Below are 23058 nucleotides of genomic sequence, written 5' to 3' on the forward strand. Positions count from 1 at the left end.
ATGCAACAAAAATATCGCTGCTATATGACCATTCATTACTTAAACAATATTTGTATGTATAAATCAGAGATGTTCAATATAAATCCTATAATCTGAATCTTTATTCAATTTTAAATAATGTAAGAATCAATGTAGACATAAGACTCAACTTAATTGAACTGAAATTGATCTCATAACCTGAATGAACACTTCTAGTCTAAAATATATAATAAAAAAACACCTCAAAGCGTCACATTTAGACATGATAATAACTAAGGCTTCCTTTTCTAAAAATTAGACATAGTACTTTTCTACCAATTTCTAAACTTTAGTCAAACATTTAGCAGTTAAGATTTTAAAAAACTCTTGATCCACCATTATAAGTAAATTTTCAACCAGAAAAAAAAATTCCCATGGTTAAATATTTTATAGCATTAAGAATAAAAATAAGATCTTTACTTGAGTCAAACTCAACCACCCTATAGCCAATCTGATTGACCATTTTGATAGAGTTGATCACATTGGGATAAAGAACTAGTAGCCTAGTAAGAAATTGAATTCAATAGCAAAAAACACGTGAGTTGTACTATCCATCAACAGTACCTTAGCTCACTCTAAAGAACAAAGAAAAGGTACCTAAGCTCAACAGAGAAGGTACAAGACAATGACAGGAGTTGAAAATCAAACAGCTCTGTACAGTCTTCTACCAGCACAAAAAGATTCAGCATTGAGCCATATATATTACACAGCAGTTCGTTCGGAGAAAAAAATCAGTATCAAGTAAATCAAAGTAAGCATTCGTCAAGGGATAAGACGACCCATTTTTATTTCAGCACGGCACTATTTGTATTCGCCCTGTTGCACTGGTCTAGTAAGCATGATTATTATGCGTATAATTTATTGAGCTCATCCTTGAACTTGGCTTTAAGCTGCTCCCTCTTCAACTTAAGGGCAGCTGTGACTAGTCCTGACTCGGGTGTCCATGGATCTGGTATCAATTTAATTTTTGCAGGAATTTCGAACTTGTCCAGCTTTGCAACCTTTCCGATCTGTAAACAGAAGCAAATATGGTGTAAATCAAAATTTTACATTCATGGAGATTGAACTAAATAAACATAATAAGAAACTTAAGGTGGGTTTGGACAATATAAGTAAACATATAGATAGCATGGAAAGGAAAAATATTTATAAATATAAACTTTATTATCCATTTTCAATAGAGCCAAAGATTTATATTTTTTTTCTTTGTGGATTACAATGGACTACACTAAAAATGGCTCATCAAATCATTTGAGCTTCTTTATGTGAAGTTGCAAATGATGTTTGTAATCATGGACGATAAGAAACAATCAAACATCTTACTGTTACAAGCGCAAAGTTGTGCAGATTGATCCCTAAAAAAAAAAATTACCGTGAATAATACAACTTTTCAACTTTTTTCCTACAATAATACAAATTATTGATTAATTATGAATAATAAGAACTTTGAGGTGAGTTTTCCACCAACATTCATGACCTACTAGCAATCCACTAAAGCAGGTCATTTAGCCAAAAGAAAAATTAAAATTAAAAATAAAATTTAAAACAAACCCCTCCCCTAACCTCTCCACCACAGCCACCCCTTTCCCTTCCACACTGTCAGGCTGTCAGGCTGTCAGCCACCCCCACCCCTTCCCTACCCCATCCGCTGGTGCTACCCACCCATCCACTCAACTGCGAAACTCGACCCTTCCCCACCCCTTATTTGAAGACCCTCTAATCCCTACCCTACCCATTTTCAGCAATACACTGTCCCCCTACCCATTCACAGCCCCATCAACAAACCTACCTCGACCCAGACCCAGAAAAACGCCTACCCACTTCGATATTAAACCCAGATTCGGTGATGATAGTGTTAGGGATAGGTGTGCAGCACTACAGCTGTATTGTTGGTGGTTTGATGTGTGTGGTTGTGTGGTGGAAGTTTGAGTGCGATTGTCAAGTGATAAATGTTGGGCGACTGAATGGTGGTTAGTGGTGGGCGAGTGAGGGGGCTTCGGGAGGTTTGGTGTTGGGTAGAGAGTGGGGGTGGGGGTGGGGGTGGGGGTGGAGATGGGGTTGGGTGGGGCGGTAGCAATGGGTTTTTTTAATTATTTAATAAAAATATTTGCCTAAATAACCTGTTGAAGAGGTTTAAGGTCACTTTGTATATTTTTAAATAACAACCTCTTAAGTTCGCATTATTCATGGTTAATCAATAGTTTGTATTATTGTGGGAAAAAAGTTGAAAAGATGTATTATTCACGGTAATTTTTTTTAAAAAAAAAAAAAAAAAAAAAAAAAAACCTAGGTAGGAGCTACTTAGCATCAAGGTGATGACATGTTGATTCAACTTAACATTTTCACCTTTTCTTTTGAACATGGAGACTTAAGAGTCACTCCCTCAGCGGAACTTGAATCATATTGTAATATCCTCAAAATAGTGCTACGCTTTGAAAACTTGAAAGCAACAATATTCTCTAATCCCTCACTACACTTGGAAAAGAACAGAATGAAAAATTGTGTGAAATCTAATTTTGGACATGCCAAACTAGGCAATTGTAGCTTAGAAATTTTGAATGGATGAGTACCACCTTCTAGAGTATTTACAATATGAAGCATATAAACGAAAAAGCATAAATGCAAAAAGTATCTATACATATAGTGTTTGCTCAAAGGAGGCCCTATGTGGTTAGATCAGCGGAAGATACTTTTGTTTACCAAGCCAAAGCAAAAATATAATAAATGGCCCAACAATCCCCAATACAATCCTTGTTTCAAATTTTCAATAGGTTGAACATTCACGATTAATTTTCAAGGTCGAAAGTGGAGCACTTCCCAAATATGCGAATAGGTAATTGATTTGGATGCAGCAGTTTGGCTGACACATAATTGGGGGTAAATTGACCACATTCCTCTGGCTCTCTCTATGGAGGGGGTACTGGTATGGATTTTCCGTCACCTGACCTTATTTTCAAGCAGGATATTGGGTTGATGAGTTGGAACACATGTACACCAATAGAGTCCACTACCTTCCAAAAATCTTTATTGCAACTGCCGTATTGATCTAAAATTATGTCGAGAGTATTTGACATGATCACCCACGAAATTGTAAGAGTTTGACACTTAGAGGTGATTTTCAACATGTGCAAGGTGTCTGATTGCAAAGCACCCTCAGCACTAAGGGACCTTTGAAATTAGTTGACATTAGTTTATCACTTTTCCTTTAGTTTCATTACTTGTTATTAGGCCCCAAAATTTCGAAAAATTATTAAGTAAAAAGTGCCTAAAAATTGTTATGCTTTCTCCGCCTTTGTGGACACTAGTGCTTGAGGAGAAATAAGTCAAATAAACTAAATCAACAGAACCTGTGTCATGCTCCCCGTCAACAATATACCTTATTAGGGTAAATAATTTCTCAAAGAACTAACCTTTGACAGAGATGCTTGGACTTCCTTAATTACTTCAGGTTTGTCGCACAGCTCAGTCAAACTTGTGTACTGAATGCCAGATTCTTGTGCCCATTTCTGTAGTTCTGAATGGGAAGGAACAACAAGAGCTACACAATAACTATGGAATGGGTCTGCATATAACATAATATTGTCTACATAATTACTCGACATCAGGGCTGCTTCAACCTGCAACCATGAACTCAAGTCAATAAAAGAATGCCAAAAGTCTACAAGATGAATTCAGTAATACAAATAGATAATATTTCATTTCACCCAGTAGGCCAGACGACAGAGAATCTCTATATCTAATAGTAGTTGGCAAACTTGGCCTCATTGAGCACATTTGTTATCATTTCAACCCACAAATGTACAAAACTCTTAACGATTTCTTTATTTACCCATCAGCGCAGTAAAGTAATCCCTCAAATCTTTTGATTATGAATTCGAAATGCTTCTTTCTAGTGGAGCCAAGAAAATCATTGTATTTGGCAGCAGATGATAAAATACAAAGTAGAAATGGCTCGTTAAACTACTTGGTCACGTATTATATTTTATAAACACCCGTAATAATGATTCATTTAAAGTGCTAAAAAAACTGCTAATGTTGCATGTGCTAAACCAACCAGGTTTATATTAAAACCCCTTTTTAAAATTGCTTTTGCCTGAAAAAAATTCTTTGGAAAAGATAAAATATATAACACCCCTCGGCCCTCAACAATTCCTCCCTCCTAGAACCTCCGCTTTATCTCATTTGATCTCTAGTTCCGTTGTTGGTTCTGATAAAGGCTTCCATTGGTATTAACTAATATTAAGCCACAATTACGTATAAATAGTTTTGCAAAAAAAGGGGGAATTTTTTACTTAGAAAAAGTTGTAGTTCCCGACAACAAAACCTATTTTAAACTATAGTCTCTCAAGCTATGGGAAATCTTATGTTCCCATCTCTGGGAAGTGGTTAGTCTTAGTTCCTCCCTCTTGGAATTTTCATATTTTAGTCTCTAATTATAATGGAATGTGCTTGCTGATCGGTTTCCATGTTACACTTCTTGAAAGTGAGATTGATAATGCTTTCTTAGATATTTTTCTAGGGTAAATAAGATTTCAATTGTAGTTATAGATATAGTATGGCTATCAATTAACAAATACGTTTCTGGTTTAAAAAATAAAGCCACAAACCCACCTTGCCTAGAGAGATATATTCTCCATGTTGAAGCTTTACAATATCTTTCTTTCTATCAATGATTTCAAGGCATCCATCTGCATGAAATTGCCCAATATCACCTGTGTAAAACCAGCGCATCCCTCTTTCATCAACCTGTAAGAACGAGGTGATTTAAATGCTATAGATGGGAAGCAGAAGCTGGTGTACAATCAGATCAAATATACCTTGTAGACTTCTTTAGTTTTATCTTCATTTCTGAAATAACCAACTGTCACACTCTGTCCACCAATAACAATCTCGCCTCTTGGCATTGGTTTGTCTAATGTTGTATATCCACCTTCTTCCCAGGAAACAAGCTGAAAACAAAAAGATGTTGCCAAAGGAACAAGATAAGAAAAGTTCTATACCTACTTCCAGCCAATATGAAACAAAACTTTAAACCTCAACTCTAGTAAAAGGTAATCATGCAAGCAACCAAGACACTGCAACATCATACTCAAACAAGGAGATGTGTTACATCATATTCAAACAAGGAGATGTGTTGTAGTTTTTTCTTTATAGAAAGATACAAAGAGGTCCAAAGAGGCTCCAAAAGATATTGGCTCTTTGCTCTTTGACGTAGTGAGCAATTGCTACAGTGACACAAGAAAAAGTTTTTTAAAAAAATAAAAGAAAATTAGAAAGAAGGGCAAGGAGAGAGAGATAAAAAAAAAGTAGTGGATGGAGGATTACGTCGCATGTACTGCCCCTAACTCTACCACCAAAGCTCCCCAACAATGGATTTTATATCCCTTTCTGTGTTACATTGTCTTCCTAAAACCAAGAGGAGAGTACACCAAAACAATCAAATTGGAAAAAATAATTTGAAAATAATTCATAAGAATCAGAGACAATTCTTCAATTATATGATTCTCATACTTCTCATACCATTATACTTGCTACATTTAATTTTTTATGCAACCCAATGTGTCATTTTGATCATTTATGTATTGAATTATGAATAACTAAAAATTATAAAAAGTTGATATCATGAAAATATGCAATTAGATGATTCAAACAAAATCCTACTTGACTATATTTTTCTTAGACATTAGTCATAATATATAAAATAATTTTGAACGATGAATAGTGTCAATAACCATGGTGTAGCAAGTATTTCACAATGGAGGATGTATAAGGTAACTCCTCTTTCAATTACTTAGTACTCCCTTCGTCCCAATGAAATAGTTCTACAATTGATTGAATTCGTATATAAGGTAGCTCCCCTTTACTTAACACTCCATCTATCCCTATAAAATTTCATCCTTTTTCTTGTTGTAATATTAATTTGTAGTTAACTACTTTTCAATGGGCCAAAGATTTATAGCTCTTTGGTTTTAGATTAATATATTAAAATGGCTCATCAGATCATGTGCCTTTTTTATTTATGTGAAATCACAAATATATTTGCCACTAAGGGTCAATTGAAAACAACCTCTTTAAATATCACTTATCACCAAGTGTAACGTTGCGTATATCCAAAATCCAAACCACAAACTCTCACTTACGTGAAAGCCATTTAATAGTGATGGGATAATGGAATGTTGTACTAATTTGTAGTTATTAGAAAGTAAGACAAAATACAAGAGGATGGAAGAAATGAGTGGATGAGATGATTGGAGAGAATAAGTTTGTGGATGAAAATGAAAGAAAGCGAGTAGAACCAAAGCCGAAAAATGTAATGGTGTAAAGTAAGTGGGATAAACTTAAATAGAAATAGAGATAGATAAGAGTAGTTAATAGTATTCAAATCATATTGATTAGAAAAAGTTTTAATCGTTAAAACTCATGAAGTAGAATCAGTCTAAATCACTAAAAATCAATTTTAATTTGTAAACAAGAAAAATCAAGGCCAGTTTTCCTAATTTGCTAATTGCCCTGCGAATTGCGAATTAAAACAAGAAAATTATGGTCAGTTTTGGTTTATTATTGGTCCATTTTGGACAAAATCAAAAGCTAATTAGGTCCATCGACCAAGGTAAAGCAAATATACTTTAAGTTCTGTAGATTCAGCTCAAGTACATAAATTTTCTCAATTAACTTGCGTTCATGGCTAATAAGTACAAATCAGTACCTAGTGAAGGAAAGACCCGTTATCAATATCTCAACTATGTCCCGTCTACATAGATAAGTCCCACATGTTAGATAACTTGGAATTATCTCATATTTCCCCTTCTTTTTTAATTAAAAATCCCTTGAGTTGTGACGTGCAAAACTAGCCGTCTCTCACTGTCTTGCTGCTTCCCTTCTCAATGCACCCAAACCCAACCTACAGCAGCCCAAAATATTAAGGAGTGCCATTTCCAGCTAAGGCCCCACTCCCCTGGCTCTGCTAGAAACCTCATATGGGCAGCAACTTTGGCAAAAAAAACCATCATCAGGCTCTGTTCATCTCCAATGTATGTCTCCTTGTTAGTTCACAATCCAAAAATACCATTGATTTTTAATTTAGGCTAAAATTAGTTTCGAAGAAATCGAGACTACATTGAAGTTAATCCAAAAGACTTGAGCAAATCTAACCTAATCCTGCTAGTTAAGTAATTAGACCTGCAATTCAATTTTTTTGTTGATTGATGACCTAAATAGTAACATGGGAATTTCTATTCATTAAAAATAATTCAATTAGCTGATAATTGTTGTCATCATCCATATATTTCGTTGTAACTATTTAAGCCGGAAGGTAAGCAAAGTAAACCTCAATCAATTTGTTTCACCTTATCGTTTTCCCTTTTCTTTCTCATTTTGATTCCTACAGCGAGAACATTGGTAATGTTCTCATTATTATTTTAGTATATTGAAGTCCCTAGAATGCATTGATCTTAGAATGCCTTGATCTTGATTAGCTAATGACTGTTGCCTGAAGAGGCAGAAAAGATGGGAAATGACAAGGGTAAAAAAAGGGAGAAGGGTGAGGTTTTATAAATCAAATTATGTGAGACCAATTAAAATAGGATTTGTTGTTCTACTTAGCTACGTCCTGTTTTAGGGGAGAGCAAAAAGGTGGGATTACTCCAAGTCCCAAGATAAGCAAAAAGTGAGACATTTTTAGTAGACCAGGATAAGGTGGGATATTTGAAATCAACTTTCCAAAAGTAAATATAAGGTCAATCAAAAGTCTTCCATGTTCCATGAATGTGCAAGAAAAGATTGCAAGCAGATATCAGTTCTGAGCTGTCAGAAGAGGCATTACCCTTCTAGGTTTTAGAGCAACAACATATAGCATACCTTAATGTAGCAACAAGGAAGAGGAGGACCAACACGGCCAACAGTAACGTCATCCCACTCGGTGAAAGCTGCACCAGCACAGGTCTCTGTCAAACCGTATCCTTGTCCAATCGGAGCCCTGAGCAACATAAAGTAGAGCATGAACAACATAAATAACTGCCAAAGTTTTCCTCTTATCCATGACATATAAAGCCAAGGCCATCTTCTGGTATGGTAAAAAGAAATCACCAAAAATACCCCAAGAGGGGAAAAAAGCACCATGTTCTATCTCACATTTTACAAGAAAATCAGCTGCTTTTAAGCTTGTACAATTAATCAAAATATTAAATAAATCAGTAGGTTTATAAAAGCCTATTAAACCACCATTTAGCAAGACAACAATGTCCTTTTCATTCCATTTCTGGTGATCATGGAACTTCAAGTCACTATGCCTATTAAATAAGTCAGTAGGTTTATAAAAGCCTATTAAAACCCTATGTCTATTTCTGATTTTAGTTGCTTAGTTTTTGAACCATAATTCTGGTTTAATATTCCATGAATGTGAAAATATAAAAAGGAATATACTAATTTAATGTTTGGGGAGGCTTGATGGATGAATATGATAATACAAAGAGGACCATGATAATATATCTTACTTTTACTCAAGATTATTTCTTTTTTTTTGGTGGTGGATTACAAACTCTAAAGTTCATCAACAATATGATCAGATTCTTTAGGGACTAGAAGTACATTATTAACGGATTTCTTTTGTTCAAATAAGGCTAATTAATGAATTAATTTTGAATTTTACGGTTAATTTGGTTCATGGGTTGTTGAAAGAAGACCTATAGTGCAAAAAGGTCGATCCTATTCAGGATCAGATAAACGGCCCATTTCTGGGACATATATTTTACAATTTCTGACCTTGAATCAGTCCGTGCTGGTTTGAAACTTTTTGGGGACTAGAATGATCAGTTTTTTTCATTCAGGACCAATTCCGGGCTGAACTGCAATGCCCATTGCCACCTCAACCTACAAGACATATCAGCCTCATAGTTCTGAGCGGTTTATATTAAGACTGATGAATCTAAAGTAACTTGATCATCTACTCAAAGGAAGGTTTGCTGCCAGGTGTACAGAAGTCAGCTATGCAAGTATTAAGCTGTGCAAGTGGTTAGTGTATTGTAGCTGTTAAAGAAGTACTGTCATGTGGCTACTGTCAAAGGCTTTAGTATATGTTTAGTTTATTAGCACTTTCTGTTTCTTAAGATTAGTTTGTTGTAACTAAGTAAACTCATCGTTTTTAAACACTGTGTATTAGTTAGTGCTTTTTCCTTCTTGTATAAGTATGAGTCTCATTGCACAATTAGTTTGGTACTTCTGTATTCAGCAATAATAAGAATTCTTCTATTCTCTTCTGTTCCATTCTTGTCTTCTGTTATGGTATCAGAGCCATAGGCTCTCTGCATTCCCTTTCTTGCTTCTTGATCTTGTTTCCTCTTTAAACCCTTCACACCTTGATGATAACAATGGTAAGAACTCACCATTCAAAAAAATCTGATCCTACTTCTAATCAGTCCAGTGTGTATTTCTTACACCCCACAGATTCAGGGCAAAGAATTATTACCAAGGTGTTTAATGGAGTGGGTTTTAAAGGTTGGAAGAGGGCAATGGTCATAATGCTGTCAGGCAAAAATAAGTTGAGTTTTGTTGATGGGACTGTCAAGAGATCAACCTCTAGTACAGTTAATGCCAAAGCTTGGAACAATGTCAACAATGTGGTTATGGGATGGCTGTTATATGTGATTGATGAAAAAATAGCCAACACCTTACAATGGCTAAAGACAGCCAAAGACATTTGGGACGAAGTGGAAGAAAGGTATGGACAGACTTCCTGTGCACAATTATTCTCTATTCAGGAAAGAATTAGCAAAACTGTGCATTCTTCAGATGAGAGTCTTGAAAGTTTCTTCACTAAGATGAAGGGTTTATGGGATGAGTTCGACAATCTGGATCCTTCACCTGCATGTGTCTAGGTGCAACTGTGAGATAAATAAAAAGATGGTCAAGATCCAACAAGGAAGAAGATTGATGAAGTTCTTGATGAAAATGAGCCCTAAATATCAGCACATTAGACTCAATATCCTGATGATGAAAGAGCTTCCATCTGCTGCTGAAGCTTATAGGATCTTGATGCAGGAGCAAACACATCAAGAACTGAGCAAAGGAACTCTTAGTGAAGAACAAGAAACATCCATTGCCTGTAAAATAGATAACAAAAGGAAGCATGGAGATAAAGGAAAATTCATGCAAAATATGGAAGCAAGATACTATTGTGACCATTGCAAAGTCCATGGACATAGCATGGAAAGATGTTGGAAGATTCATGCGTATCCTGCAAATTACAGGCCCAATACTTGGATGTGCGACATGAAGAAAGGCTCATAGAGCCCAAGATAACACAAGAACAGTACAATAAATTGATGTGCTTACTCAACAAACAACCTAATCAGGACAACGACAAAGAGCCTTCAATAGATGCTTCTGCACATCTTGAAGGTAAGTATTGCTTAAATTCTTTAAAGGCTTCTAAATAGATACTAGATAGCAGGGCGTCAGATCACATTTGTTGTGACATTTCTTTGTTCAAGCAACATGCTCCCATTAAGGGGAAACACAACACTATCATTATTCCTGATGGAGCACACATTAGAGTCAAATTTGTAGGAACTGTGTGGTTGAATAATGGTTTAAAACTAAACAAAGTTTTGTATGTGCCAGACTTTTAAGTACAACTTGGTGTCTGTGCGTGAATTGTGTTTAGACAGAAATGTTAGAATAAACTTTGTTGCTAATACACACAGGAGGCTTTGAAGAAGCCTTTGCTTCTTGGTAGGTTAAGAAATAACCTCTACTATATTGAAGAGAAGCTTGTTCCTGTGGCACAGGAAACATTCTTGCAACCATACAATCATTCTACTATGAACAAGAATGAAGACTCATACAATTCCACTGCCTGTGTGGAAGAAAGGTTGTCACACAACTTAGAAAAGATCAAACTATGGCATCTAAGACTAGGGTACATTCCCTTTAATAGACTTGACATTGTATTTCCTGATTTGGAATGTAAAGATTTTGATCAGAATTACTTGTGTATTGTATGTCCCTTGGGGAAACAAACCAAGAAACCTTTTCATAAGAGTTCAATAAATACTACTGATTCTTTTCAATTGGTTCATATAGATTTATGGGGACCAATGAAACTAACTACAAGATTGAAATGCAATATTTTTTGCACTATTGAGGATGATTACTCCAGATATACCTGGGTAATTTTCATCAAACATAAGAGCAATTTCTTGAAAGTGTTTAAAACTTTCTATGAACTAGCAAAAACCCAATTTGGCAAACATATAAAAATTAAGAGAACAGATAATGCCAATGAACTAAGCAAAGGGAAAACCCTTGACTTTTATAAAAGTAAGGGCATCTTACATTAATCAAGTTGTGCTGAGATACCAAAGCACAATGGATTTGATGGAACGAAAGCACAAACACCTTTTAGAGGGGTCAAGAACCTTGTATCACCAGTCCAAGGTCCCTTCTATGTTTTGGGGGGATTGTGTTCTTAGCGCTGCACACACTATAAATAAGATGCCCCTTGTTCCTTTAAATAAAAGGACACCACATGGAAAATTGTATGGTATCAAGCCCTCTTATGACTTACTTAAAGTGTTTGGATGTTTAAGCTTTGCCTCAACACTAAAAAGAGATAGACACAAGCTAGCAGCAAGGGCAGACCCATGTGTTTTTATTAGGGTACTCCCAACATCAAAAGGGATATAGGCTTTACAACCTTAAGACCAAAACAGTCTTGGTCTCTAGGGATGTGCAATTTATGAAAAGTGTTTTCCATACAGGTTTGGAGCACCTGATAAAACTCTCATGCAGCAACTGTTTATTCCAAAACACAATTCAATCCTACAGTTCAAATGAACAGTCAGAAGACATAGATACACACATCTTTCCAGAATGTGATTAGTATTTTGATGACACTAGTGAATTGCCCTATGAGAACATCAGTGAATCTCTAAATAGCAGAACTGAGAGAATAAAGAGACATCCTGAGTATTAGAAAGATTATCAATGTAACTCTGCTGGGAACATACACTGGTGCAATCTGATCAGTTTCCATGCCTTATCTAGTGCACATAAACAAACTGCTCATATACATGAGAATTATGAAGAACCTAGATCATATTGTTAAAGCAAGTGCCAATAATCTTAACAATGACGTTAACTTTGAACATTTAGTCAAACATGCTTTGTCTTGTACTTTGGAGAGGATCGATAAAGATGTGTCGGATATGGGTGGTTTAAGGTTTGGAACAATTGATGAGAGTTGCTTAATCAAAGCAACAAGAAAAGAAGCAAACTGTGAGTGGCTCGACCAGGCGCTCGATCGAGCAGTACCTAGCTCGACCGGTCGAGCGATGTTGGCTCGGTTGAGCAGAATGTCCAGAACAAGTCATTAGCTTCACTGGAAGCTCGCTTGACCGAGCGAGATAGTGGCTCGATCGAGTGGTAATCAAGCAGACTACATTGGATCCTTTTTTGGTCAGAATTTGTAGTAATTATGCAATAATGTGGTGCTTTACTCTATTGTTTATTTTAATGTTTATTATAATGTGTTATGAATGGTGTGACTTGAGTGCACATTTGATGGATGCATTCATGTGGTGACTCTTGGGATGGAATCCCATAAGTATGTCATGAATGGGTGTATTAAGATGAGTCTTGATGATTGTGGTTTTTGATGATGATTAAAGTATGAATCAATGAGGTAATGAAGTATGAGTTATTTATGCGAGTTATGGGACCTAATTAAGAAGTTCAAAGGTTTAAGATGCTCTACTATGCAAGTCGAGCAATACTGTCAGAAGCCCTCTGAAGTGCCGCTCGACCAGCTCGCTCGACCGAGCGAGCTTCAGAATGGGTCGAGCAAGCAGACAGAATGTAACCAGAAACTTCCTGTAGTCCGCTCGACCGAGCGAGCCTCTGCTTTGGTCGAGCGATGTCTCTGATGCTCCTAGGATGCTGTTTTTGACTCTTCAAGTTCTTGGAGATGTTTCATTATCATTTATTCATAGTTTTTAATGTACTTAATGTTACTTAGTGTGATCTCTCCTATAAATAGAGAGCTCTCATTGTAATGATCAATATCCACAAAATATACCCCAAGCCAAACACTAGCCTATATCTCTTCTCTATTGTAATTCTCCATATTTGAGAGTTCTTTGAACTCCTTTGATAATATAAGAGATACTACACACCGGAGGACGTAGCCTAAGTTGGGTGAACCTCGTTAAATTTTTTGTGTTGTTTTATTGCTTTACTTTCTCCTACAAACATCGATATCATTGATAGCGTAATTTGTTTGTCACAAAACCTCATACACTCGATCTTGGCAATATTGGAGTTTGAAACACATTGTTCGAACTCTAATACATCATCGTTTTCATAATGTTTATTGTCATAGTTAATTGGGGTGTTAAAAGTGTTTTATGGTGAGTAATTGAGAGGTTCTAAGAATGATACTCACCTTCCACTATAAAAGGCAGTATCATTCATAGAAAAAAGGCCACCAAAAAAAAAATACATTGTTGAGAGGGCTATTTCTTTGTAAGAAACTTGAGAGTGTTATTCATAGAATTAGTATTGTGATCTTGAGAAAGTTGTTCTCAAGATAAGGGGAGGTTTATTATACTTGTAATTGTTGAATTCAATATAATAAACTACATTTGAGGGGGAGGTATCCAAGATACCTCATAAACACTTGTGTTCATCTTTTACATTATATTTTTCATTTGTTTTTCATTGTTGAACCTCTTAGAGGCTTTTATTTCACATATAATGAAGCTTCAGCAGATCCCAATTGATTGGAAGCAATGAACAAAGAAATCAAAGCTTTGTCTGAAAATCACACATGGGATGTTGTCCCTTTGCCTCATGGCAAAAAACCTATTGGCAACAGATGGGTTTATAATGTGAAACTAAGGTCCGATGGAACTCTAGAAAGGCTTAAAGCTAGGTTAGTTGCAAAGGGATACAACCAAACACAAGGGGTAGACTATGAGGAAACTTTCCCCAGTAGTCAAAATGGCTACTATCAGGTGTATCCTAGCAGTTGCAGCTAGCACAAATGGATTGTTCACCAATTGGATGTTAATAATGCATTCCTACATAGGGATTTGCATGAGGAAGTGTATATGACAATGCCCTAAGGAATATCCAATCCAGAAAACAAGGTTTGCTTGCTAAGAAAATCCTTGTATGGCTTGAAACAAGCTTTAAGGCAATGGCATGAAAGACTTGTCATTGAGCTCAAAGTTTTAGTCACCAAATTCAAAAATGATTACTCTTTGTTTATTAAGAAACATAATAGCAACATCACCATAATGGCAGTATATGTAGATGATATTTTGCTTACTGAAAACAGTGATAAAGATATCTTACCAATCAAACAACATTTGGATAATGTGTTTACTATAAAAGACTTGGGACCACATTTCTTCCTAGGCATTGAGATTAGTTACACAACTCAAGGAATGATTCTCACTCAACAAAAATATACTAAAGATCTTCTGAAATCAAGTGGTGTATCAAAGTTCAAATATGTTGTAACTCCCCTACCTCTTTATGTTAAACTTAGAACATCTGATGGGGAGGTACTTCAATATGCTACACCTTATAGAAGTTTAGTAGGAAAGCTTAATTTTCTTACAAACACAAGAACAAATATTTCTTTCTCTGTTCTGACCTTGAGTCAATTCGTGCAAGATCCTAGAAATACACATTGGAATGCTTTACTCTATACTCTGAAGTCTGAACTATATACATTCTACAAGTGACCAAGGGATCATCCTAAAAAGAAGTGATAAGATTACCCTTCAAGCCTATACTGATTCTGATTGGGGGGCATGTCCCACTACTAGAAGATCAGTCTCAAGCTACTTATTCTTGTTAGGGAACTCTCCAATTAGTTGAAAGTCAAAGAAACAACCAACTATTTCTAAGTCCAATTCAGAGGCGGAATACAGGGCAAAGGCTAATGCTGCTTCTGAGGTTACTTGGGTAGTAAGGTTACTCAAAGACCTTGGTATTGATAAACTTGAGCCTGTCACCTTGCACTGTGATAGTCAATCTGCAATATACATGGCAAAGAACCCTAAGTTCCATGATAGGACTAAACACATTGAGATAGATTGCCACTTTACAAGGGACAAAGTTTTAGAAGGTCTCACTCAGTTATCTTACCTGCCTACCCAACACCAGTTAGCTGACATTTTGACAAAAATACTACCATCCTCACGGTTCAACTATCTTCTGGCCAAACTAGGAGTTAGTAAACCACGTCCTAGTTTGAGGGGGATATTAAGACTAATGAATCTGAAGTAACTTGATCATCTACTCAAAGGAAGGTTTGTTGCCAGGTGTACAGAAGTCAGCTATGCAAGTGTTAAGCTGTGCAAGTGGTTAGTGTGTTGTAGTTGTTAAAGAAATGCTGTCATGTGGCTACTGTAGGAAGCGTTAGTATTTTTTTAGTTTAGCTAACTAAACTCATAGTTTTTAGACACGTGTATTAGTTCTTTTTCCTTCTTGTATAAATATGAGTCTCATTGCTCATATTAGTTTTGTACTTTTGTATTCAGCAATAATAAGATTCTTCTATTCTCTTCTGTTCCAATCTTGTTTTCTGTTAGTTTACACCCCTCCCCAACACATGCCCTTGGTGGAGTCATATTCAATTACGAACTCCTATATAGTGTTCTCTAACAATCACTCTGAGATAGTGGTTTACACTCCTCCAAAAAAATTTTAAAATAAAAAAGGAACGTTGAAGATTAGTACTCTTTCAAGGTCCTTTTCAAAGAATCAACAACCCAACACTAGCATCTTTGACTCAAATGTCATTGCCCACCACATCAAGTACAGCAGTACTTGCTTTTTAGGTCAGCTTTAAGAGAAGTCTTATGACATCAGATGTATAGGAAACCCAAATGAATAAATTAAAACAAAACAGAAGTCAAGCCAAATAGATGCTACAAAATAACAGCAAACTGAAACAGAAACAGAAACAGGAACAGAAACTTTACCCCATGCAAATGTTGATAAAACGCTGCGACTCTCCGGATAATGGAGCTCCACCACACAACATAAAACGAATACGTCCACCAAGAACAGATTGAATTTTTTTAAAAACCATCACATCCCACAAAAATTTCTCCGGGCCCCAAGCACCAAACCAACTTCCTTCTACAGCAGCCAATCGACGTTTATAGGCAACATTGAAAAGCTTTTTAACAAAACCCCCCTTCTCTTCAACCTAAAACAAGCAAAAAAGTTCCCGAGCAAAAAAAAAATTAAAAGCATATCTTCTCATTCTTTAAATGACACAAGTTTATGTCAATGCAAAAACCTTTTTGAGAACCCCATCACGAACACGGTCTATAATGGCTGGCACTGCTGCCATGAGGGTGGGCTGCAATACAGACACATCACCCTTGGTTCCTTTCTTTATTTTGTTTGATGTATCAGTTAATGTCAATGTTGTGCCATAGCCAATTGCAGCACCTGCAGCTAACATCACAGTCTGGACAAACAAATTAAACATTCAAGCTTAACATCTAATAAGATGTTCTATGTCACAACAGTCTTAACACATGAATTGAACTTTTAAGCTTAACACTTGCAACTAGACGACATGAAAGACTCTTTAACATAAAATTACCTCAGCTTCCAATTCCAAAACATGAGCTAGAGGCAGATATGCTAAGTAGACATCATCCCTTCCAAGACCAGGCACCACAGTAATGACAGCTGCTGCAGTAGCTACTATGTTTCCATGAGTCATCATAACTCCCTAATAAGAAGTGCGTCGAATTAATAATAACAAACAATTATTTTCACACATTGCAAACATAATCTTTAAAGTAAATAAAAAGAATTCATCAAAAATTCCCAATACAGAATTGTATTGGATACAAAAGAACAAAATATTAAGCATAATCAGGCATACAAATTATAGCTGAGTCATAAATCATAAGCAACATAAGCATCATCAAGTGAGCACCAAAGAAAACTTCTTATGCAGTAGAGACAAATAATTGTCAAGGAATCTATCTGACTATGAAAACTGACAGTTTTTTTCGGTAGCACAAACCTTAGGCAACCCTGTGCTTCCACTTGTATACATAACAACAGCAATATCATCCTTCTCTGGTAGTCTAGGATCCGAAGGGTTATCCTTTCCAAGTTTTTCAACATCATGAAAAGATGCTGCTTCTACGTTACCCATATCACCAGAGATGCCAAAATCATTTGACTCTCCATCTTCCTCAAAATAGATGATATTTTTAATTGTTTCCAATTTTGAAAGTATAGAAGCTGCCTTCTTGAATTGCTTCGAATCACATATCAAGGTCGACACTTGAGTCTGTATATTGAATCAAAGAGAAGTTAATATAAATACTTTCATAGAACAAAAAACCCTGATAGTAATTAATCTATCAGATTAACCATCACAGGATACTCAATGAAGAGAAATTATCAGCTACTACTCTTCAGGTAAATCCCGAAAGACATTAATTTAATGCTTACTTATCTGGGAGAAAATACTAACCTCATTAAGGGAGTGGATCAATGCATCCTCACCTAAAGAGGCATAGATGGTGACAACTGTAATACTCTGTCGCAAGCATCCCTGGAATCGAAGCACGAGCACTTTGCTATATCATATCCCAAAAATAAATCTATAATACAAAACTCTAGTCAATAAATTTGAATATGACCAAATTCCAACCTGCAATGCAATAAACCACTCGGCCCTTGTTTCAGAGAAAATAGCCACACGTGTATCGATATCATGACCTAGTTTGACAAGTCCAGCAGCAAAATTGCAAGCACGATTGAAAACCTTCCCATATGTTTCCCATTGGTATTCACCTAAATGCACCTTTTCAAACTTCCTTCCATCACTGGCTTGTATAAACTCTTTATCTACTAGTTTCCTAGTTCCAAGAAAAGGATGATTTCCATGTTTCTTACAAGCTTGCTCAAAGAGAGCGGCCACAGTTGAGGCCCCTTCCCAAGGAACCTCTACCAACTCCTTAAATTTCCCATTGCGCATAGTCAAACCTTCTTCACCGCCAACATGCACCGGAACTCCTCTTTGCTTAACTTTCTTCCTGCCCACCCATAAGATCGAAAGCAATAGAGGTATTATCACAGCAATTGCCACTGTTCCAGTAACGCTATAAGGGCATTGACTTTTCAATAACTGTAAATGCTCACAATTAGCTAACTTCTCCAGCATCTGTGAGCTTGAAGAACTTCCCTTTGTATCTGCCATTTGCCTATTTTAGTTTTGACCAATAGGGCATTCCTGTGCAAAAAAACATATATATAAATCAAAAGCATTACATCACCTCAGTGTTAGAAGTACACAACACTTCCCTTGTAATAACAAAAAGATTTTTAAATAAACACAAGAATAAATAAATAATACAAATAAAACGATATGAAAACCAAAAAAAAAATAGAGTTATAGCCCAATTGCAAAAAAGAGCAATCAAACTACAAATGAAAATAAACACAAATTTTAAATGTTACAACTGGCTAAATTTATAATCACCCTAGGCACAAGAATTAATTCTGAATATTGTATTTGTGGAGGGGCTATTTAGAAGGAAGAATATCAAACTAACAGGTTTATCATCAATGAAATTTTTAGTTAATGAGTCAATATCTAAGCCTAAATCTGCTTATAATCAAATACATCCAGACAAAATCTTAGAATTCAATATCATGAAAATTTAACTCTTTAATCTATTCTTTACTATGATAAATAAACAACACCGAACAAATTCTGCAGCAAAATTCCAGCAATGAAGATCATATAATATCATCTAAAATGTAAACCGATTAATCATTCAACAAAAAGGAAAAACCCTAAGAAATCATCCACAAAGATTGAAAATTGAAATTTAAAAAGAAAAATAACTCAGTCCTACAAATCTAACTCAGTAGTTTGTTCTCTACTATTAAACTTTATAATATTATAATATATATACAACACCAACAATATTGAAAAAGTGAGCACTTTTCAAGTCATATCATGTAACAAATTCTGGCATGGAAAATCACATGAGAATTGAGATCATCTACAAGTTAAACAGAATTTGATCGCAGCTACAGCATAGCTTAAAGAACACACCGATCAATCATCCAACAAAAAAGGGAAACCCTTGGAAATCTTCCACAAACATCGAAAATTTAGGTTCAAAAGAAATCTGGCTCAGTAATCTAACTCAATATATCATAGAAATCTAGCTCAACCATCAGTTCTTAACTCTAATAAATAAACAACAACGACAAAATTAGAAAACTTATTCGCACTATAAGTCATACCTGCAATAAAATTCCGACAACGAAGATCAAAATATATCATCTACAATCCGAACAGAATTTGATTACAACAACAACACATTTTACAACAGATAAAAAATCAATCATCGACAATGAAAACCGACAAAATAAGAAAACCAATTCGAACTTCAAGTCATACTCTACAACACAATTCCGGCGACGAAGATCATATAATATCATTTACAATCATTGACGAACACTGAAAAATGAAGATTATAAGAAAAACAGTAAAAAGGTGAAGATTTGAATTAGAATTAGAATAAAAAATAGTAGACGAAATCACATGAAAACAGACAGGAAAAAAACGAAATAGAAGAGAACAAATCAATATGAAATGGAAGAAAAAAAAACCTGTACCTTCCTTCAATGTGATAAAAATGGAGATTGGAAATTGAAATGGTGGAATTGAGATTGTTTAACTTGAAAGTGGGGAAATGAAATGCAGGAGATCGCAGAAATAACAACGTAAAAGTAATCGTTCTTTATTAATTAATGGTGTATATTTTTCAGATATTTTTTACTCCATCCTAACTCTTTTTCAACGCCGTTAAGCATTAATCGCGGGTTCAAGTTGGCCCACTTACAACAAGGAATTGACTCGAAAACGTATTGAAAAATAGTCGGTCATACTCAAATAAAATTGTCTCACACTAAGACGATATGACCTTAATATAAGAATCTTATAAATTTGTTGTTTCACGCTGAAACGATCTTAAAATAAAAATCTTACAAACTTGTTGACCTGCTATCGTAAGGGTCGTATTATCTATGAAGGAGTAATATAGAGTCTATTATTATCCAATTTAATAATTAAAATTGCTTGATATAAGAAAATGGAGTAGATTATACAATTTTGATGTTTTATTCTAAAATAGATTGATAATAACCATCAAAATATTAGCATGAATATGATAATTTACTCTTGTCTTAATTGGAATGGATACCATTTTCAAATCTTAAAATGCTCATTCTAAGATATAAAATTTCAATCAGTTGGTCTTGGACGCGATTGTCTCAGTATGAGATGGATACTCCAATTATAATTTTTCTCAATATGCACTTAGTACTTGATCCATTTAAGGTCATAATTGATACATTTAAGGTTAAAATAGATTTTTTTATAAGTTACAAATGAAAATAATTGATCATTTTAAAGTCTAAATTGATCATGCTTAAATCAAAATTGAAAATTTTTATAACAAAACAGTCATAAACTCTTAATTATTTCCAATAACATTTATTGAATCAATTGGCAAATATAATTCGAAATCGACATTTCCTCCACCTTCACATCTAAGGTAAGCAAACATTACGCTTAGGACTTTATTTTCAAGTCCATTATGAACAGAAATTTGTGCGGAAGAGTAATACCACTATTATTATAACACTTCCATAATTAGATCCAATTTTAAAAAGAAACTTTAAGGAAAAACATAAACCAAAGCCTAATCATAGGAGTACTACCGCCACATCTATTTCTAATAAAAAAATGTAAGGCTAAACAACTATAAAATAATTTTATACAATTTAACTACTAAATAATTTTTACAACTGAAAGTGAAATTTTAAGTGAGACATGAGACATGACTACTAATAAAACTAATTTCTAAGTGAACCTCACCTCATGAACCCTATGCGATCAATAACTTAACCTACAAAATAATAATGCAAGAAAAATAAGGGGAAATTCCCAAAATTAGAAAATTGAGTAATTCCAACTCTATCCCGTAAACAATTAAGCATGAAAATGATTTAAGAAAATAAAATATAATCAAATTGAAAATTATTTTAGAAAATCATATATAGTTGGTTAAACATCGATTTGTATAAACAATATAAATTCAAATAAACCAATTAATTAATTTGATAGTTAATAATGAAGTTCATATATTCGATTATTAATTTGAGAGAACGAGAACACCAGAAGGCTGAGACTTTACCTCTATACTTACTTCATCAAAAGGTTGTCACCTAAAGTAATTCATCAAGGCCTGCAGAGTAGTCTGTGCACACCCCTTCTACTTGGATAAAAGGAGGACCAAACATCGTATCAAATAAAAAAAATAATAATACTTGTCGGCAGCTATACTAACCAAACAGGGCAACCTGTTTATTACCCTTATATTTGGATCACAATAAATATAGGAGCTTCATTTTCCTCGTGTTACACTTTATGTGATTTAATATATTTTTTTAATAATTAGTCGCGAGAACACAAACATATAATTAAATATACATTATTTATTTTATTTCATGATCTTAAATTTTTCCAATAAATATATATCTCACGAAAATCCAAACTGAAATCTTATTTTTCAAATCATCATTCTAATATTAATATCATAAATATTTTTCTCCGAAATTTAATCGCATTAAAAATCAATATTAAAATAATAATATAACTTTCATCAAAATAATAATATTATAAATTAAATATGTAACAAATTAGTAGTAAATATAATCTTGAAAATAAAATATATATAAAATCACACCTCCCATTTAAACACATCAATTATCACTTAGCACATAATACTAACGGGATAATCCTAATTTGATGGACATTGAGAATTAACTTGTAAAACGAGCCTACAATATAAATGTATGCTCCTATGAAACTTTACGTACTTAACGTTCGAAGTATAATTGTTGTTTGTAATTTGTAGATAGAAAATATTTAAAGATTGAAAAATACTATCAATGAAAAAGAAATTAATAATAATAGATGTAAAGAATGATAAATAGTTAATAAGAGAAAAAGAATAAAAAGGAGAAGAATGAAAATTAATACGGTGAAATAATTTAAAGAGTAAATTGGTTAATTTATAATAGAGGAATAATGTTGGTTAGAATTAGAGGAAAAGTGGAAAGGATAATGAAGATAAATGAGGAGTTATTTTAGGAAGTGGGGGGAAGAAGTTTAATTTTGAGAATTTTTTTTAAGTAACATGTAAATGAGTTTTTCTAAACTTAATTTTTTTATATTAAAACTACTCCTAAATTTTTGGTTTTTTTTTCTTATTTTATTTTATTTAAAATTCTTTTTTTTTAAATAAAACGAATAACTTATTTTTTTTAACTATTTTTAATATTTTTTTTTTCAAACATGAAACTTAGTTTTTTTAACAATGTTTCTTTAATTTAATTTTCAGTATTTTAAATTATTAATTATTTATTTTTTTCTTTTTTTTTAATTTTATTTTTTAATATTTTTTTTGAGAAAATATTTTAGATATTACAAGTATTGATCAATAATTAAAGAGTACAAGTACTCTTATATATATTCCATTATTCCATTAGAACCATTATGTGTGATCGAATAAGAGTACTTATAATATGCAATGTTTTAATGTTTACTTTAAGTTGAAATTGATACCTTTAAGGTCAAAATTGAATTTTTATTCTTTAATTTTTGAAAGACCGATCATTTATATTTTTCAATTTTTGGCTTTTGGACCGGCCCATATTGACGGTCTTATTGCGTCCAAGTTTTTGTGAATTTCAATACTTATATCATCAATTCCGAACATTAACATCAACAAAAGCCTATCAAGTAATTATTTATTTCACAAATTCTTGGTTAGGACCGTCCTAAAATTAGTACACTATTTGATATATGACCACTTTTAAACTTTATGTGATTACTTTTTTGTAAGGCTCATGTGATCACTTTTAAGGTCTATATGATCAATTTTAAGGCCTATATAATCACTTTAAAAG

The 23058-nt window shown here is 34.1% G+C and overlaps 1 protein-coding gene across 3 annotated transcripts; it reads right to left on the reverse strand.

Annotated features, from left to right (window-relative positions):
* Nucleotides 1-500: 500 nt before the first annotated feature.
* On the reverse strand, nucleotides 501-19853 carry LOC130806034 (long chain acyl-CoA synthetase 8). Of its 3 annotated transcripts, none has more exons than XM_057670922.1 (12): nucleotides 19699-19853; nucleotides 17717-18298; nucleotides 17537-17617; nucleotides 17078-17350; nucleotides 16646-16777; nucleotides 16334-16507; nucleotides 16011-16240; nucleotides 7876-7993; nucleotides 4836-4967; nucleotides 4630-4764; nucleotides 3429-3635; nucleotides 501-1028 (listed from the first exon to the last, which is right to left on the reverse strand). In XM_057670922.1, the coding sequence occupies exons 2-12, from the start codon at nucleotides 18263-18265 to the stop codon at nucleotides 864-866; spliced, it is 2196 nt and encodes a 731-aa protein (XP_057526905.1). In that variant the 5' UTR covers nucleotides 18266-18298; nucleotides 19699-19853; the 3' UTR covers nucleotides 501-863. The 3 variants fall into 3 exon arrangements, with proteins under 3 accessions (XP_057526905.1, XP_057526907.1, XP_057526906.1); XM_057670924.1 differs by having other exon boundaries at nucleotides 19693-19843; XM_057670923.1 differs by lacking the exon at nucleotides 19699-19853 and adding an exon at nucleotides 19324-19601.
* Nucleotides 19854-23058: the final 3205 nt, after the last annotated feature.

Source organism: Amaranthus tricolor, chromosome 2 (genome assembly GCF_026212465.1).
Source record: "Amaranthus tricolor cultivar Red isolate AtriRed21 chromosome 2, ASM2621246v1, whole genome shotgun sequence".
Taxonomy (NCBI): domain Eukaryota; kingdom Viridiplantae; phylum Streptophyta; class Magnoliopsida; order Caryophyllales; family Amaranthaceae; genus Amaranthus; species Amaranthus tricolor.

Bases quoted from the DNA above. Each gene is read 5' to 3' on its own strand.
- LOC130806034 (XM_057670922.1), bottom strand. From the start codon at position 18,265: ATGGCAGATACAAAGGGAAGTTCTTCAAGCTCACAGATGCTGGAGAAG. The intron at 17,351-17,536 runs GTTAGTATTTTC...TTCAATATACAG, and splicing joins TGATCCACTCCCTTAATGAG to ACTCAAGTGTCGACCTTGAT. The intron at 4,765-4,835 runs GTATATTTGATC...TCGTTCTTACAG, and splicing joins AAACTAAAGAAGTCTACAAG to GTTGATGAAAGAGGGATGCG.